Source organism: Zootermopsis nevadensis, unplaced genomic scaffold (assembly GCF_977971745.1).
Source record: "Zootermopsis nevadensis isolate Lab colony 2312 unplaced genomic scaffold, Znev_1.0 Znev_ptg000028l, whole genome shotgun sequence".
Classification (NCBI taxonomy): domain Eukaryota; kingdom Metazoa; phylum Arthropoda; class Insecta; order Blattodea; family Termopsidae; genus Zootermopsis; species Zootermopsis nevadensis.
The window spans coordinates 21,115,519-21,133,724 of NW_028259160.1; the positions used below are offsets into that span (position 1 = coordinate 21,115,519).

General features: G+C 40.8%; 1 protein-coding gene across 2 annotated transcripts in view; it reads left to right on the plus strand.

The window, feature by feature from the left end:
* Cubn (Cubilin) overlaps window positions 1–18,206 on the plus strand; it is a 218,656-nt gene that overhangs the window by 7,606 nt on the left and 192,844 nt on the right. For both annotated transcript variants that reach the window (XM_087357091.1, XM_087357090.1), the window contains exons 5-13: window positions 1,220–1,384; window positions 4,334–4,375; window positions 4,462–4,602; window positions 5,690–5,793; window positions 7,183–7,333; window positions 12,503–12,647; window positions 14,371–14,471; window positions 15,893–16,019; window positions 17,697–17,906. In XM_087357091.1, coding sequence (XP_087213217.1) covers window positions 1,220–1,384; window positions 4,334–4,375; window positions 4,462–4,602; window positions 5,690–5,793; window positions 7,183–7,333; window positions 12,503–12,647; window positions 14,371–14,471; window positions 15,893–16,019; window positions 17,697–17,906 — 1,186 coding nt within the window. The remainder of the gene's footprint in view (window positions 1–1,219; window positions 1,385–4,333; window positions 4,376–4,461; window positions 4,603–5,689; window positions 5,794–7,182; window positions 7,334–12,502; window positions 12,648–14,370; window positions 14,472–15,892; window positions 16,020–17,696; window positions 17,907–18,206) is intronic.

Consider the following 18,206-nt stretch of genomic DNA (forward strand, 5'->3'; position numbering starts at 1 on the left):
TGATCGACTATTAGACCACTGCAGACCATCAGTAAAAGTAAGAAGCTGTCCCGCTGTATGCCATGTAGGTGCTTGTGGGGAGAGGTGGTACAGCTCCTACTCATTCTTAACCTCAGCACTAGGTTGGGGGTGAGTGGTCAGCATCACGCCCCAGCAGTGCTTTTCCTCTAGGGAAGGGCCCTGGTACCAATTAGATAGGAGGCAAGGTGGACCCCAGAGCCAGTCTGGACACATTGAACTAACCTGGCTCTTGTTATCAACCCCCCAAAAATAGAATGTCCTGTAAAAGTTCAGATTTTGTAACATTTCTTTTTGACATTTTACTCCACTGCACATAAGTATGAGAGAAAAATGGGAAAAGATGATGAAAGACTCTCAGGCTACAAGCCATGTCAGGTGGTTGGATGGTGAACAAACCATATCCTCTGCCAACGTTTCGAGAGCAGAGATGGCTCTCATCCTCATTTCCCATCGACGAGCGCTCTACAGGGGACCAGTTTTGTTATGCAGCTGTCCCGAGGTTGAGAGCTGAGATTGCTCTCGAAACGGCAGAGGATATGGTTTGTTCACCATTCAACCACCTGACGCGGCTTGTGGCCCGAGAGTCTCATCAACTTCAGTCGCCGCTAAAGCTTCACTTTATACAAACAGGAAAAGATCTTTGTTTTCACAGGCATATGCCATAGATGAAATAAAGATCTTTTTACATTAACCATTAGCTTCGTGGTTCTTAAAAAAATCCGTACAAGAGAAATGGTGAGCTGAAGAGACATGTGTTTACATTCATCAGCATGCTATGAGAATGAAATAGGAAAATTCAAATTTTAGCGTAAGAGTGATTCAGATTGTACTATATTCATGTGGTGGAAGTAACAGCGTAACATGTTTTATGCATTGGAATTTGATGAAAATTTTTAAAAATTTTTGTTTCACTCTTATCTTTCCTGGCATAGATCTTCCCTATAGATGTTCTCAGTTTGATTTAATTGATGGTACATGATTAATATAAGCACGATTTGGTGTGCTGACACATAAAGCAAAGCCATCGTAGGCACAGAGTTCAAGAGTTCACATTCCCTTCAGATGCATTGGTTTGAAAAATGTTTGTAAGATATCATATTTCAATTACAGAATTCAGAATATGGTATCTACCCCTCTAAATGAACATGCATTTATATTACTCAGTTTTATCAATTATTATTTCTATCATTATTTGCAGGCAAAATCTGCTTCGGAGACAGTCGAACACATCCGCACAAGTGTGTTGGTAACATTGGAGCAGAATGTACAGATCTTGTTGGATGCAGTTCTTGGAACACAGGGCTTGCAGACAAAGTTGGCGTCAGTGGAGAAAGCTGTCAGAAATGGCTCTTTGGCTGGCACCGTGAGTTGATACTTCTTCCATCCTCAAGACTCGTTCTTATAACCCTTATCATCATCATTATTGTCTTTTGTATCAAACCGTATCATGCAACATTTGAAATAGTGCACCAAGATTCTGTTGGGTTGTCAGTCACATCAAAGTTTAATTAAAAACCAACATTTTTAAAACCTCTTTCTCCGTCATAATGTGTGAGGAAAAAAGACATTAAGTTACTGATTAATATCTGAGACAGGCCTCGCATTGCCTCTTGCATGTTGGCATCAAAGTGAGTGAAGGGAAGTGTCAGTTTGAGCAGTTGCTTAACCTGGAAAATGATCCTGTCTGTCTTCATGTCTATGTTGATTGGGCTTTAAAATCCTGGTGGACAGATTCCTTGCTTGCCTCAGTTTTAAACCATCTTCTCTATTTATGTTTGTGTGCAGCCTTATTTCTGTCACTTTCTCAGTAATTCAGCGCACAGAACCTGATATTCTTGCCATTATCTAGGTACCTGGCATGGAACTTAATTTGATGGCTTAATTCACTGCTGTGTTCTGCCACTGTGAACTTTTATGGCTGGTACATTTGCAAATGCCATGTGTTTTCTTCTTGCATCATGTCTCTGAATTTACCTGTCTGTTCTACTTATACTTTTACGCATTCCTCCCGACACCTGAAACCCTCAGTCGTAAGGGGCTCTGTACCTCTTCCAGACTGAGGGCCAAATTAACAGTTGCTTTTCATCATGTAGGTTGAGAGGTTATAGATAAATGAGGACATTTTATTGAAACTTTAGGGAAATTTATAAAAATATGCTACAATTACTAATTTATACTGCAAACCGTTTGACACATCACTCAGTTTTCTTTATCAACATCAGTCACTCGATATTTAAGACATCTGTTGCTTGAGGTTCAGTTTCTGTAGTTGCGATTCACAAGCATCCGTCAAAGTATCCACATCCTGACTAGGAAGACCTAACGGATGTTGAGACAACTGAAGAATGGCTTAGGACTCAGAGTTTGAGGAGTCTACAATACGAGGCGCGTCCTCAAAGTAAGTTTCCTTGGGGCCGTTTACAGAAACAAAACACAATTTCATGGAAATATTTATTGCAACAGATACAGCAAGTGTCCAGCTATTTTTCAACATATTCGCCACCGGAATTGAGACATTTGTCATACCGTGGGACCAACTTTTGAATACCTGTGTCGTAGAAGTCTGCCGCCTGGGATTGGAACCACTGTGTGACAACCATCTCTGTCATTCTCAAAACGCTGACGCTGACCGGACAGGAATTTCTTGAGGTGTAGGAAAAGATGGAAATCACTGGGAGCGAGGTCCGGGCTGTAGGGTGGATGATTAAACACCTCCCAGCTGAACTCCTGCAGGAGACTTGCTGTCCGTCGAGCCGTGTGCGGCCTAGCGTTATCACTGACCGCACTTCACAGTCGGCGGGAGCTGGAATAAGAACCTCCATCTTCAACAGCTGCAACGATGCTACTGTGAGAACGCGGGAGGTGCCGTTAGTGCATGCGCCATGCTACGTCATTGCTCTATCATGTACGCACAGTCGCTTCGCGCAATATAAGGTTTGCTAGCTGTGGGACGAGTGGGAAACTTACTTTGAGGACGCGCCTCGTATATTCTGTAGAATAAACAGATGCAAGGAAAACACATGGTATGTACATTCATACCAGGCAAACAAATTTGTGGTGGCAGAATACAACATCGAATTAAGTTCCATGACAGGTAGCTAGACACTGGTCACATCATCTTGTGTTTACTGACTTATTATGGAAGCAGCTACACTTAAATAACATAAATCGGGAAAAAATGTTTCGAACTAAACCAAGCGTGGAATCTGTAATCAGGATTTTAAAGCTTGATGACACAGGGCTGTAGACAAAGAATAGTCAACAGACAAAGGATCAAAGATTGCTGTCTTCTGGGTTGTTGCACCGTGTAGTCTGGTAGAAGTTTACCGACGTTTCAGAGGTTCTTGCTGCCTCCGTCATCAGGGCGATCGCTAGGACTGAATATCATTCTTTTCTCTGCATTGACTCCGACGATGGAGAAAGTGCAGGACTTTTAAACATAGGATTTTTAAGTCAGTGTTTGTGGAGCTGATTACCTCAGAAGATTGTATTCCATTTGTAAGACTTGAGGTTCTCACAGCGGTGAGTATGAAGATATCCGTCTTCTGGGTTATTGCGCTGTGTAGTCTGGTCGATAACTTTAACAGGGAAGATGGACTTCACCTGAGCCGGTCCTGGAAGCCTCTTATTCACACACTCCGAGGACTCCGAGAGCGAGCAAGAGTGCGCCGCCAGAACCAACCAGACCACTAACTCGGCCCTTTTCAGGGCCCTTATCCATACAACCAAACTCACCTTTCTCTCTCTACTTTCTCTCCCTCTCCCACTCTCGCCCACGTGCTACCATTGGTCCACTCCCATACCTGCTCCCATTGGCTCGGGGCAGGCTACACCTTTCACTTCCCGGCCTATAAATCCAGCTCCTCACACCCTATTGGCATATTCATCGCCCTGATGACGGAGGCAGTATGACCTCTGAAACGTTGGTTAACATCGACCAGACTACACAGCGCAATAACCCAGAAGACGGATATCTTGTATTCCATTTATTTGCCGTGAAAGCTTTTAAGTCTTGCATTTGAAAGGGTTCTAACTCTGCTATGGAAGTCCCTGTTTACCTGCATTATGCACACATCCTGAATAATTGCCAGATGCTACTTCATGATTGGCTGAAGTATCTATGTAAAGGCTTTCTCATTAGTTTTTAAAAGTGCCTTGGAATGGCAGGCTGCATTATTCTGTAGAGGTTTATTATGGAATACATATTTCCTCTTTATGTACTCCTGATACTCCCAGGCAATACCATAGACACAGTTTGTCTTCATTGCATTTAGTGTGCAACTAGTTTTGAATTCCTCTTGTTTTATTACAGGACGAACCACTTGGGAAAAGAGTCGCAGCCCTGAACAGGAGAGTGAGTAGAATTTTGCACTGACTTACATGCTTTTCTTCATTTACTGTCAATAAAAATTGGCACTGATGATTTCTAATGTTTCACAGGTGGTTCTCTTGGAGCGTCAAGTGCGCCAGTTACGCGCGCTGCTCACTACTAACGAGTGTGCCAGTAATCCGTGCCACAACGGTGGCACATGCATTGACAGTTACAATGGATTCTTCTGCAGGTGTCCAAGCAACTGGGAGGTAAGACAATGTTACCAGCTGTTGTAATACAGGATTGTGTTAACTTCATTGATTTGATCGAAATTTTAGATTAATATATTTGTTAAGGTAAGGAATCTTAGAATAGTTTAAGCCCTTATGCATAGAACTAACCCTAAAATTTTATTATCTGAATATGTCATATTTTTTTTAAAATTTTCTTTAACCCATGGGAAGAAAGGAAATCGTCCAGAAGTCATCGATCATCTGACGAAACAACTGTAATACGTATTTCTCAGTCTGGATTTTTGAAGCGATATAAAGTAATGAGCATTAAGATTAACTGTAACTCTTACCAAGTTATATCAGTGTTTGCAGAATATTTCGGGAAATTATTAAATTCTATGTGAGTGTGTTTCATTATTAAAGTATGAGCTACCGATAGAAAATAATTTTCATTATCAAACAATTTTAACTCATAATTTAACAATAATAATTTAAGAGACCACTGTTATTACATTAGGTAATTTATGGAAAAGCTTATCACTGTTTTGAACTCAGGAAATGACAGGCTATTATTCCTTTGACCTTAAACTCGTGTCTTTCGGACATGGCGACTGTATCCCTAGTTGTAGTGTCATGTAACATGGCTTCATGATTGTTATATTGGTTCGTAATCCATGAAAACAGTGTCAGTGAACTCTAGAAGAATAACAATATGGCCTTCATAAATCACTTGTCAAGGGCCCTTAGCTTCTCAATTATAAATATTTTTACACTTTGAACATTAATTTCTGTGTCGATATCTGCTACTGAATGCAGGGACGAATACGTCATTCTTATAACCCATTAGCTACCTTCAGTTTACACATACTTTTTTCTCTCCATATAAACTTATTTTTAAAATATGTTCTGAATAAGTATTTTTATTTTTATGTAAGTTTTACATATACTGTAACACAAAAATAAAATTATCTCAGGAAATACTATATTTCACTCAGGCACCACTTACATTATGTTTGAACTAGATGGATTTTAGCTTTGAAATTTATGTAAAAGGTGAACAACTCAGTGAATGTGTGAATGAGTTCAGTGTATGCGGAATAAACAGTGTTTCTGGTCTATGCAGGGATTGCTATGCAATGTGGACGTGAACGAGTGCGCACATTTCGCGGGAACCGATCTTGGCTGTCAGAATGGTGCAACTTGCATCAATAAACCAGGCACATATGAGTAAGTATTGTTTCCGTTAACATTTTGGATAATGCGTAAGAGAAACAAAAGAGTTTTGGAGTGGAAATCATCAGATTATTTGTTATTCTACAGACTTCTAATGTTAAAAATCTTGTGTTGTTGTTAATGCCATATATAGGTAATTTAAATTTTCATCACATCAATAAAATGCAATTTACCACATGGGCTAGCATTCTTTTCTTGGGTGTAAGTGGTCAGCGTTTGCTTATCTTTAATTGAAGAATATAAGAAAACAGAATTGAGGATTATCAGCACTATACGAGGTGCGATCGGAAAGTTTCAAGACTGCGCGTATAAAAACCCGTACACTTACCTCAGGTATTAATTTCATCCATCACCCTCGAAGTAGTTCCCCTGGGAGTGAACACAACGATCCCAGCGCCGCTGCCAAGCCTGGAAGCATCCCTTGAAATCTTTCTTTGTCAGCCTGTCAAGCACCATCTGCGATTCTGCCTGAATCTCTTCTATCGTCTCAAATCTCCTTCCCTTTAGCTGAATTTTCATCTTTGGGAAGAGGAAGAAGTCACACGGAGCTTAGAAAGGAAGTTGGGGTCGGTTCTTGCAAGATCTTTGAGCTCCTGACAAACGAGAAGTCGATTCTGCTTCTGGTCCTTAGACAGGATGCGTCGCATGTGGAGTTCTTCCTTTAGAATCAGCTGACAGGTCCCATAGCCTATCCCAACAATGTCGCACAAGTCGTTGATGGTACGACGTCGATCTTCGTGAATGGCCTGCCGAATCTTCGTAACATTTTCGGGCGTTGTGCTCGAAGATGGTCGTCCAGAACGGTCGTCATCATCGACAGAGGTTCGGCCATTTTTAAAACGTGAATGCCACACAAAAGTTTGTGCACGACCCATTGCGGACTCCCCAGATGCTTGCTTTAGCATTTCATAGGTTTCCGTAGCCGTTTTGGCGAGTCTTTGGCAAAATTTGATGCACACGCCATTCCGAAATCGCAGGAGGGTCGGTGTAATGCACTACCAAAACGCCCGTAACTAAGAAACAAATGCTAATTCGATGATGCCGGCTGGCACACTGATTCACTATGAATGTAGGCCGCACCCCCTAAAGGCAGAAGCTCGTACTACATCCGGTCGCCCTCTATTGACACAGTCTTGAAACTTTCCGATCACACCTCGTATATTGTCTGTAACTCTGAAGCATATTTCAGTTTATTTATCTGTGCGAGCTGTCCCCTCCATTATTATACGTTACTGTGTACTGTAGTAGGTCAAACTGCTGAATGCAATCAAATCTAAGCCAGTCGATATTCAGTATTGCCATAAACACGTTATCATATGTAATCAGTTAAAACTGCATCCTGTTCTTGTGACATAAAAAGGTTTTATTTTGTTGTTTTTCAAGGTGTATATGTGTTAGTGGCACATATGGTGTCCACTGTGCTCAGCACACAGACGACTGTTTGACCTCCACATCTGAAGAACTCTGTGGCCATGGGACATGTGTTAACACAAAGACCACTGGAAGTAGAAGTCACAAGTGTATCTGTGATCAGGTGAGCCGCTTGCGTATAAGATCTGAAGCTTTCACGGCAGCTAAGTATAATTAATTCTTCTCAGGCTACCAGCCGTGCCAGTGGAGAAAATGCCAGGGTACCCCGAGGAAGAGGACAAAGATGGTTCTTGAAATGTTTGTGTTTTCTGCATTCAACCGCCTGACATGGCTGGTAGCCTTAGAGTAATTAATTATACTTGAGTGTGTTTGGTGACGATTGAGCACAAGTTTTACTCAGTCCCGCATGTGGTGAGTTGTTTGTCCATGAGATGTGTATCGTCTAATCTTTAAGAAAAAGTCTTAAATGATACATTTTTTAACTGGTGTGTCACACACTTTTGCGGAGTGCTCCGCAAGGCTTTCAGAAGAATAATGTTTATTTAAAATTAAGTTATGGAAATAAATCAAATAATTATTACAATGTTATCCTTAATTTAGGAAATCTCAAACTCAGACAATTATTTATTGGGGAATGTAACAGCACTAGAGTTCTCTATTTTATTGTGACTCAAAGTTCCAACATTTCTTTGCAGTACTGTTTAAGAATGAACAAAAGAAGTTGAAAATGTTGAAATTAAAAGCCTTGGAATCATGAAACAAAATATGCCGATTACCAAATGTGGATGAAAATAGAAAATTGCACAGATTTAATGTATCCGATGAGCTGCTGCATTATGAACTCGATTTACAGCGGATAAAATTTTTTATTGTGGCTATTACTGTGTAAAAAGCAGCCCATTCATGCATTAAATATTCTTTTAAAAAGACTGGAAATGAGAGTGTGATTAATTACACTAGTGAATTATTTTCCTTCTCGAAGGTATCACCACCTTGTCGAAGGCAATCTGCCGGGTGAGGAGGCTTGCGTGCTCAAATGACCCTTAGGGCTATGCCGGCCTGAGCTTCGGCTCATGGTAGGGTCACCCAAGCCGGACAGGTCTAAGGAGATGCGCTAGACTAAGAGTGATACCCTGGTCCTCCAGGTTGGGGGTTGGGTGTAGGGCTAACAACCTTTCACCTTTAAAAAAAATATGTGTTACGAAAAAATCAACCAAGCCTCGGATCAGGACGGACTCTTTGGCACGACCACGGCAATTGAAAAAGGACATGAGATTTGGTACCTGGAACATTAGGAGCCTCTATAGGGCTGGGGCACTGAAATCAGTGTGTAGGGAATTAGGGAATTATAAGTTAGACTTAGTGGCAGTGCAGGAAGTGCGATGGGAGGGGGAGGGCACGATCCCAGTGGACAATTTTACATTTTTCTATGGAAAGGGGAATGACAATCATCAGCTAGGGACGGGTTTTTTTGTTCATAGCAGAATTAGGGCAGCAGTTAAGAGAGTAGAATTTGTTAGTGACAGGTTGTCTTACGTAATTTTGGAAGGACGTTGGTGCGACATCATTGTCCTTAATGTTCATGCCCCAACTGAAGACAAAAGCGATGATATCAAGGATAGCTTTTATGAAGAATTGGAATCAGTATTTGATACATTTGGCAAGTATCACATGAAAATTCTGCTAGGAGATTTCAATGCAAAAATTGGGAGGGAGGATGTCTTCAAACCCACAATAGGCAGCGAGAGTCTCCATGCACTTAGTAATGATAATGGCGTCAGAGCAGTGACCTTCGCTACGTCAAAAGATTTAATTGTAAAAAGTACAAAATTTCCACACCGTGATGTTCATAAATACACTTGGACTTCCCCAGATGGCAGAACACACAATCAAATAGATCATGTTTTAGTAGATAAGAGAAGGCAGACAAATGTAATTGATGTGAGATCATTCAGAGGAGCAGATTGCGACACTGATCATTATCTGGTGGTAGCAAAAGTGAGGGAGCGGCTTTCAGTAAGTAGACGAACTAAACAAAATTTTGACACAGAAAGATTTGATTTGAAAAAATTAAGTGAGGGAGAGGCAAAGGAACAATATCAAGTTGAAATTTCGAATAGGTTTCAAATTTTAGAGACAAATGAGGATAATGAAAGTGTGGACATCAACAGGGAGTGGGAAAATGTCAGAAACTGCATCAAAATTTCAGCAAAAGAGAAACTAGGATACTACAGGAGAAAGCAAAATAAACCGTGGTTTGATGAAGAATGTTCAAAATTAATAGATCGAAGGAAGCAAACAAAATTTCAATGGTTGCAGAACCCAAACAAAACAAATGCGGATAATCTATGTAACGTGAGACGTGAGGCTAGTAGAACCTTTAGGACTAAGAAAAGGGAATACCTGAAGGGCAAAATTGCTGAACTTGAGACAAATAATAAGGAAAAAAACATCAGAGACCTGTACAGAGGCATTAATAACTTTAAGAAAGGATATCAACCCCAGACTAATTTGGTAAAGGATGATAGTGGCAATTTGCTTGCAGATCCAATAAAAATTGTGAATAGGTGGAAAAATTTCTTTAGCGAGCTCTTAAATGTTCATAATACTGGTGATATTAGACAGATTAAAATGCATACAGCTGAACTGTTGGTGCCAGAACCTAGCTTAGATGAAGTGGAACTAGCCATTGGGAAGTTGAAAAGTTATAAATCTCCAGGAATTGATCAGATTCCGGCCGAATTAATTAAAGCAGGTGGCAAAGGGTTGCATATGAGGATCCATAAGCTTATTCAGTTAATTTGGGATAAGGAAGAGATGCCACATCAATGGAAGGAATCCATAATTATTCCTATTTATAAGAAGGGGGACAAGACTGAGTGTGGTAATTACCGAGGAATATCGCTGCTATCAACCTCATACAAAATTCTATCCAACATTCTTTTGGCAAGATTAACCCCATATGCGAATGAAACTATTGGGGATCATCAGTGTGGGTTCAGACGAAACAGATCAACGATTGATCAGATCTTTTGCATTCGTCAGATACTAGAGAAAAAATGGGAGTTCGGTGGGACTGTACATCAGTTATTTATAGATTTCAAAAAAGCCTATGACTCTGTGAAGAGAGAAGTGCTATATAATATTCTTATTGAATTTGGTATACCAAAGAAGCTAGTGGGTCTAATAAAAATGTGCTTAAATGAAACCTGCAGCAAAATTCGAGTAGGTAAATATGTATCTGAGACATTCCTCATCAAGAACGGTCTAAAACAAGGAGATGCTTTGTCTCCCTTGCTCTTTAACTTTGCGCTAGAATACGCCATCAGGAAGGTCCAAGGTAGGCAGGAGGGTTTGCAATTGAACGGGACACATCAGCTATTGGCATATGCTGATGATGTTAATTTATTGGGGGACGATATAAATACAATAAAGAGGAACGCAGAAGTTTTACTAGAGGCTGGTAGACAAGTGGGGCTGGAAGTAAATTCAGAAAAAACTAAGTACATGTTAGTATCTCGTCATCAGAAGACAGGCGGGCAAAATTATCTTAGGGTAGCTAATAAATCCTTTGAAAGGGTTACAAAGTTCAAATATTTGGGAACAACAATAACAAATCAAAATGATACTTGTGAGGAAGTTAGGAGGAGACTAAATTCCGGAAATGCTTGCTACTTCTCAGTTCAAAATATTTTGTCTTCAAATCTGATTTCTAAGAACCTGAAAATTAAAGTATACAAAACAATAATCTTGCCTGTTGTTTTGTATGGGTGCGAAACATGGTCTCTCACTCAGAGGGAGGAACACAGATTGCAGGTGTTTGAGAATCGGGTGTTGAGGAGGATATTCGGGCCTAAGAGGGAAGACGATGGGGCGTGGAGAAAACTGCACAATGACGAGCTTAAAAATCTGTACTGCTCCCCCAGTATTGTGAGGGTGATTAAGTCGAGAAGAGTGAGATGGGCGGGACATGTAGCGCGCATGGATGGGACAAGAGGTGTGCACCGGGTACTGGTTGGGAAACCTGAAGGGAAGAGACCGCTGGGGAGACCTAGACGAAGATGGGAGGATAATCTCAGGCGGGATCTATCCGAGATAGGAGTTGAAGGAAACTGGATTTTGTTGGCCCAGGACAGGGTCCGGTGGAGGGCTTTGGTTAATTCGGTGATGAACCTTCGGGTTCGGTAAGCCATCTAGTTAGTTAGTTAGTTAGTTAGTGAATTATTTTATTAATATATATAAAATCTTTTGTAAATGTAACTAACTGATGAAAATCTAAAATATACTGATTTTAAGAATGAAAAGCTGACCAAGGTCATCTGTATACACATGCACACTTACAAAGTTAAGAAAGCAGAGGGGTGTTCATTGAAGTCTTTGCTGCGCTGAGGTGGCACCTTTTTGTAAAGTTTGGAAACCACTGTATTTTCTTAAGCTTTATAAATTGATGCAAGATTTAAAACTATCTCAGGGTATGAATGTTACAAAATTCTCTTGTGTGATCATCCATGTGAATGTAGAGTAAAAAAATCAATGTTTCATAGAGTAGCTCTCTCTTGATGATCGGGGTCAATGGTACTGGCTCCGATGTTTGAGACAGAGATAGTCTCCAAGACATTGGTTTTTGACTCAACGTTGATGTGTCTTATCACCTGAGAGGGCATTATAACATTTTTAAATTAATATTTTTATCAAAACTTCATCACCTTTCTGTTGGATTATAATTTTATATTTTATAAACAAATGGCGTTACATAAAAATTGCTGTGCTCTTATAAATTTTATTTCCCTACTCCAAGGAAAAAAAAACAACAAAAAACATTGTTACTCTAATAAATATAGCGCTATAGAATTGTGGAACATATTTTCTTTCAATATTTTAGCACTAATAGTTTTGCACATACAGATTTTTTCTCAGTAATTCTGTAACACGATTACTAGTTAAATATCTGAGTTAAATTATAGCCAGCATTCTGATACTTTGGATGTCTAAATATTGTATTTCTATTTGATAAATGTTAATGAACTAGACTCATTATATGTGGACTACGTTCAACTTTCTGAAGACAGTGTCCAGTGTCGGGCTTTTCAGAACAACTGAGGAACTTAGCTTTATGAAGTTGGGTAGTTGGAACTTGAATGCTAACGTCCGTAGTCATGTAATATGTTAGAGAAATTGAATTAGCCGTATCCTTTCTACAGGCAGGATTTTAGGTTATTCGTACCTTGAACAGATTATTTTGCAAACAACAGTGATACATGAATAACTGAATGTTGGTGCCAGTGGAATATAAAAGCGCTGAAATCGTATTTCATGACAAACTGTGCTTCAGGGCTGGACTACCCATGGCGGAACTGGTGCCTGTGTATGGGATGTGGATGAGTGTACCAGCAGCACACACCCTGCCTGTTCTGTCAACCCACTTGTCCAGTGCATTAATGTACCAGGGTCATTCTACTGTGGAGCCTGCCCTTACGGTATTGTGACACACATTCTTATGTGATTTTGAATTGTGATTACACAATAATCTTAACTAAAATGCTGTATTTACATGGCCCCGGCCGTCTAACGTTCAATATGTGTGTTCACTCAGGTTTATTTTCCTGCTTTGTTCTCATAATGAGGGATAGAATTAGAGCTTATCAACTTGCCAAGAACGTATATGAACAGGTCCCAGTCCGAGAAAAGGATGGAAGGATCCTGTTCATATGGACCTGTCGTCAGACAGAGCACTAAATTAATAAAATAAACATCCATTATAGGTTGGTGAATGGATGGAGGAAGCTCATTGCCATGTCTGGTGGCGGGCTTTGGTGTTGTCGGTGTTGAACCTGCGGGTTCTGTTACCAGATAGTTAGTTATACTTAAAATATTAATGATTGTATGGCATCAAGGGAATAGAGCTCGTATAGTCCAATATATGGCAGATGGATAACAAGAAGAATTTGTAGCTGGACAATCCACCAGGAAAAGCATTCTGTGGGTCAAAAAGGCATGTTATAAAGTAAAATTAATAATTCTAAGCTGAAGAATCACAGTTTTTAAAATGATATTTCAGTTTATGAAGGTGGTGAGTAAGATGATGATTGTTTCCTGGGATGTTGTAATACTCTGATGATGGAGGCAGCGAGCTCCTCTGAAAAATTGGGGAATTTCTACTGGTGCAACATTCAGAAAACAGTCGTCTTCAATTTTTAATCTACTTACGAGGTGCGATCGAAAAGTTTCAAGACTGTGTCAATAGAGGGCGAACCGGATGTAGTACGAGCTTCTGCCTTTAGGGGGTGCGGCCTACATTCATAGTGAATCAGTGTGCCAGCCGGCATCATCGAATTAGCATTTGTTTCTTAGTTATGGGCGTTTTGGTAGTGCATTACACCGACCCTCCTGCGATTTCGGAATGGCGTGTGCATCAAATTTTGCCAAAGACTCGCCAAAACGGCTACGGAAACCTATGAAATGCTAAAGCAAGCATTTGGGGAGTCCGCAATGGGTCGTGCACAAACTTTTGTGTGGCATTCACGTTTTAAAAATGGCCGAACCTCTGTCGATGATGACGAGCGTTCTGGACGACCATCTTCGAGCACAACGCCCGAAAATGTTACGAAGATTCGGCAGGCCATCCACGAAGATCGACGTCGTACCATCAACGACTTGTGCGACATTGTTGGGATAGGCTATGGGACCTGTCAGCTGATTTTAAAGGAAGAACTCCACATGCGACGCATCCTGTCTGAGGACCAGAAGCAGAATCGACTTCTCGTTTGTCAGGAGCTCAAAGATCTTGCAAGAACCGACCCCAACTTCCTTTCTAAGCTCTGTGTGACTTCTTCCTCTTCCCAAAGATGAAAATTCAGCTAAAGGGAAGGAGATTTGAGACGTTAGAAGAGATTCAGGCAGAATCGCAGATGGTGCTTGACAGGCTGACAAAGAAAGATTTCGAGGGATGCTTCCAGGCTTGGCAGCGGCGCTGGGATCGTTGTGTTCACTCCCAGGGGAACTACTTCGAGGGTGATGGATGAATTTAATACCTGAGATAAGTGTACGGGTTTTTATACGCGCAGTCTGGAAACCTTTCGATTGCACCTCATAAAATTTCGTGCTAGAGAAGTGTGTCATATTTTATAGTTGAGAGAATGTGGTATTTCTTGATGTAACCCATCACTGGAGCTGTGAACAGAAGATGCTTTTGTGTTGCAGGATACACTGGCAATGGATTTTTCTGCTCCGACGTTGATGAGTGTCAAGTGAATAATGGAGGCTGCAGTGTTTCTCCACTGGTCCAGTGCATCAACACTCAGGTAAAGTAACTGATCTTTCGTTCATGCCTGGAAACTGACAGTGACTGCGTCATGTTCACTTGCCTTTACAGGTAATGCATAAGCGAATCATCAGCAGTAAGATAGGATTTGTTAGTGACGGGTTGTTCATCTGGACTAACGTGGTCAATTGAAGTATATTAAGTTCTACCACTGGATGTAATTGATTATGAGGCCATCAATTGTATGTCTCATTAAAGCAGTACTTTGAATGTTAAAACCTACAGGGCCTAGTCATTGGATATAACTCTTCCTGAGCAGAAAATGGATATGTTTGTAGCTGACTGTCCCCCCGACATGTGGAAAATGGTTACAGCTACAGATTGTTGTTGTAATAAACCAATTTCTCTGCTATAAGACATTGTAAGCCATGGCAGATAATGCTGATGTTCAGAGGATATATTTGTAGTACCACAGAATGTGACAGATCGCAGGATTTTTGTGTTATGAGATTGCGGGGAGCTGTCGTTCACTGTGTGCACATTCAGGTTACTTGATGTATGGCTGCTGTTTGTATTTGTATTTATTTGCGTATTTACGAATAATGGCGAGAATAAGAGCGCATCATGATGATGAAGAAGAAATAATGTCTATTTAACATAAAGTGGTTGTACCATTAAGTTCTGGTTGGAAAACTCAGCCTGTTGAATATTTTGAACTCTTCCTTGATCTGGATTTGTTGGACCTCATCCTGTACGAAACCACACTGAATGGAAACAAAAAGAAAAATGCAGAATATGCCCCCTATGAAAAGAGCTAGAATCACAAACGAGATCCTCCAACTTTAGCTGATATCAAGGCATTGCTAGGGGTCATGACAAACATAGGAACATGGACATGCATCTCTTGTCATCACAGCATGGCGTGTACTAAGATTGTTAATGTGACAAAAACCCTTCAGATATATTGAAATGGCTCCTGCAGACATCTGACAAGGGGTGGTTCTCTACCTTAGGGATTGGGCAAAGGGCTAACAAAAATGTTGCACATGGCTTTGGAATAGGGACGATTGGTGGCTTTTGTGAACGCAGTAATGTACCTTTGGACGTATAAAAAAGAGACTTTTTTTGATCAGCTGAGGTAACTATATGCAAGAAGGACTCTGTTCCATTCAGTACATTAGTTATGGATGCAATGAGACATATCATTATTGGATTGCAAATTTGTTACAATTTTTACACGTTGTATTAACGAAGTGGTTATTGTTTTACTGGCAATGGACTTTGCATCTCATAACTCATCTGTCACTCTTTTATGCACGTTTTATAATAATATTAATTTTACAAAAAAATATTCCACTTACAGACAAAACAAATTCTATTGGTAAGGGTTAAATATAACCTGCCTGCGATGAGAAAATTAATACGTATTACTGTAACAGGTTTGTTGCTTTATTATAACAGGGATCTCGAGTATGTGGCCAATGTCCTCCAGGCTACCAGGGAGATGGGCAAGTCTGCAACTTCCTTGGTGTCTGTGCTGTTAACAATGGAGGCTGTCACCCACTGGCTCGCTGTTTGGACAACCCTCGTAAGTAAGATCAAGTCTACTTTCCAAACAGAAGAGTTTTACAAAACATTATATCAGTTGTACATTTTGTGGCATGTTCTTAGTTTTGTAATTTTTAATCCATTCACAATTCTGCATGGGGTGGGGGATAGACACAAAGCCTTTAAAAGATTTGTTTCCACTAGTACTACAGTAAAACGTTTGTACTAACAACACTCCAAAAAGGATTAACTGCATCATATTTCATTATATACGAGGTGCGATCAGAAAGTTTCAAGACTGCGCCTATAAAAACCCGTACACTTATCTCAGGTATTAAATTCATCCATCACCCTCGAAGTAGTTCCCCTGGGAGTGAACACAACGATCCCAGTGCCGCTGCCAAGCCTGGAAGCATCCCTAGAAATCTTTCTTTGTCAGCCTGTCAAGCACCATCTGCGATTCTGCCTGAATCTCTTTTGTCGTCTCAAATCTCCTTCCCTTTAGCTGAATTTTCATCTTTGGGAAGAGGAAGAAGTCACATGGAGCTAAATCCGGCGAATAAGGAGGGTGCGGGATGATGGCCATGGTGTTTGAGGCCAAAAACTGGCGAACTTTGAGGGCGGTGTGCGCTGGCGCGTTGTCATGATGCGTCGCATGTGGAGTTCTTCCTTTAGAATCAGCTGACAGGTCCCATAGCCTATCCCAACAATGTCGCACAAGTCGTTGATGGTACGACTTCGATCTTCGTGAATGGCCTGCCGAATCTTCGTAACATTTTCGGGCGTTGTGCTCAAAGATGGTCGCCCAGAACGCTCGTCATCATCGACAGAGGTTCGGCCATTTTTAAAACGTGAATGCCACACAAAAGTTTGTGCACGACCCATTGCGGACTCCCCAAATGCTTGCTTTAGCATTTCATAGGTTTCCGTAGCCGTTTTGGCGAGTCTTTGGCAAAATTTGATTCACACGCCATTCCGAAATCGCAGGAGGGTCGGGGTAATGCACTACCAAAACGCCCGTAACTAAGAAACAAATGCTAATTCGATAATGCCGGCTGGCACACTGATTCACTATGAATGTAGGCCCAACCCCTTAGCGGCAGAAGCTCATACTACATCTGGTTCGCCCTCTATTGACACAGTCTTGAAACTTTCTGATCGCACCTCGTAAATTAAGGCTGTAAGACCCTCATACCTACAGGACACCATCTTTGTTACTACAAAGGATCATGAAAAATTCCTTTATCCCTATTAAGCCATGACTAGGTAGATTCTGTGGATGGCATACGCACAGGCTTGCTATGTTAACACCAATACAAGACAGAATAACGAGACTGACTGTAGCGGTGGTTTCTTGTATTTTGAACAGTCTTAAAATATTTTAATTCTCTCCTATTATACAGAACATGCTTAACTTGTCATGCTTGTGAACTGTCATAGTTGCTTTTGAATAATATCTAAGGTTCAATGCAAATTTTTCAACACAATGCCACTTTGTTTGTTACTCATAAGTGAGTCCTGCAGCACACCCCTTCAGTCCACAGGAACTACGCAACCACTACACTATTTGGTTGTGTACGTCAAAACTCGTGTGTAAATTATTACTGAAAATAAACATTCACTTTCACTTGTCGACCATGTTAACAGGTAAATACAATAGTAACGCAGAGACAGGAAGTCTTCAACAACTATATTTGGATAACTTTATTCATTTCAGGTATCAGTCAGTCATATGTTGAATGCATCTGCCCCACTGGATATATTGGAACTGGTGTTGGCCCTGCAGGCTGTCTCCCCGCGTCTGGTGGCAGTGGTGGTACAGGTGGTGGGAGTGTGAACCCATGTAATCATTTCCTCTGTGTGAACGGCAACTGTATAGTAGGGTCTACTGGCACACCTGTGTGTGTTTGTCACCCTGGATACACAGGTACGTCTATCTCAGGTTCCCAGTGTGAGTATGTCTCAACACTTTCCTTTATTTTCTGTTCTGAACTTTGTGATCTGGTGGTTGGCACTTCTGCTTTGTATTCGTAGATCTGAGAGATAAATCTTGGCCTGGGGACCAGCAACCCATATTCTGCTTTCTGCAGTTTGCCTCAGACTTTTCTTGTTAATGTTGAAATGGTATGATAACTTATCTTATGAACAACCCATAATAATCATCTGTATCGTAACAGCCCTCTGAGAGCCAAAGCCGACTAACTTGACTGCTGGCCTCACGTTCACA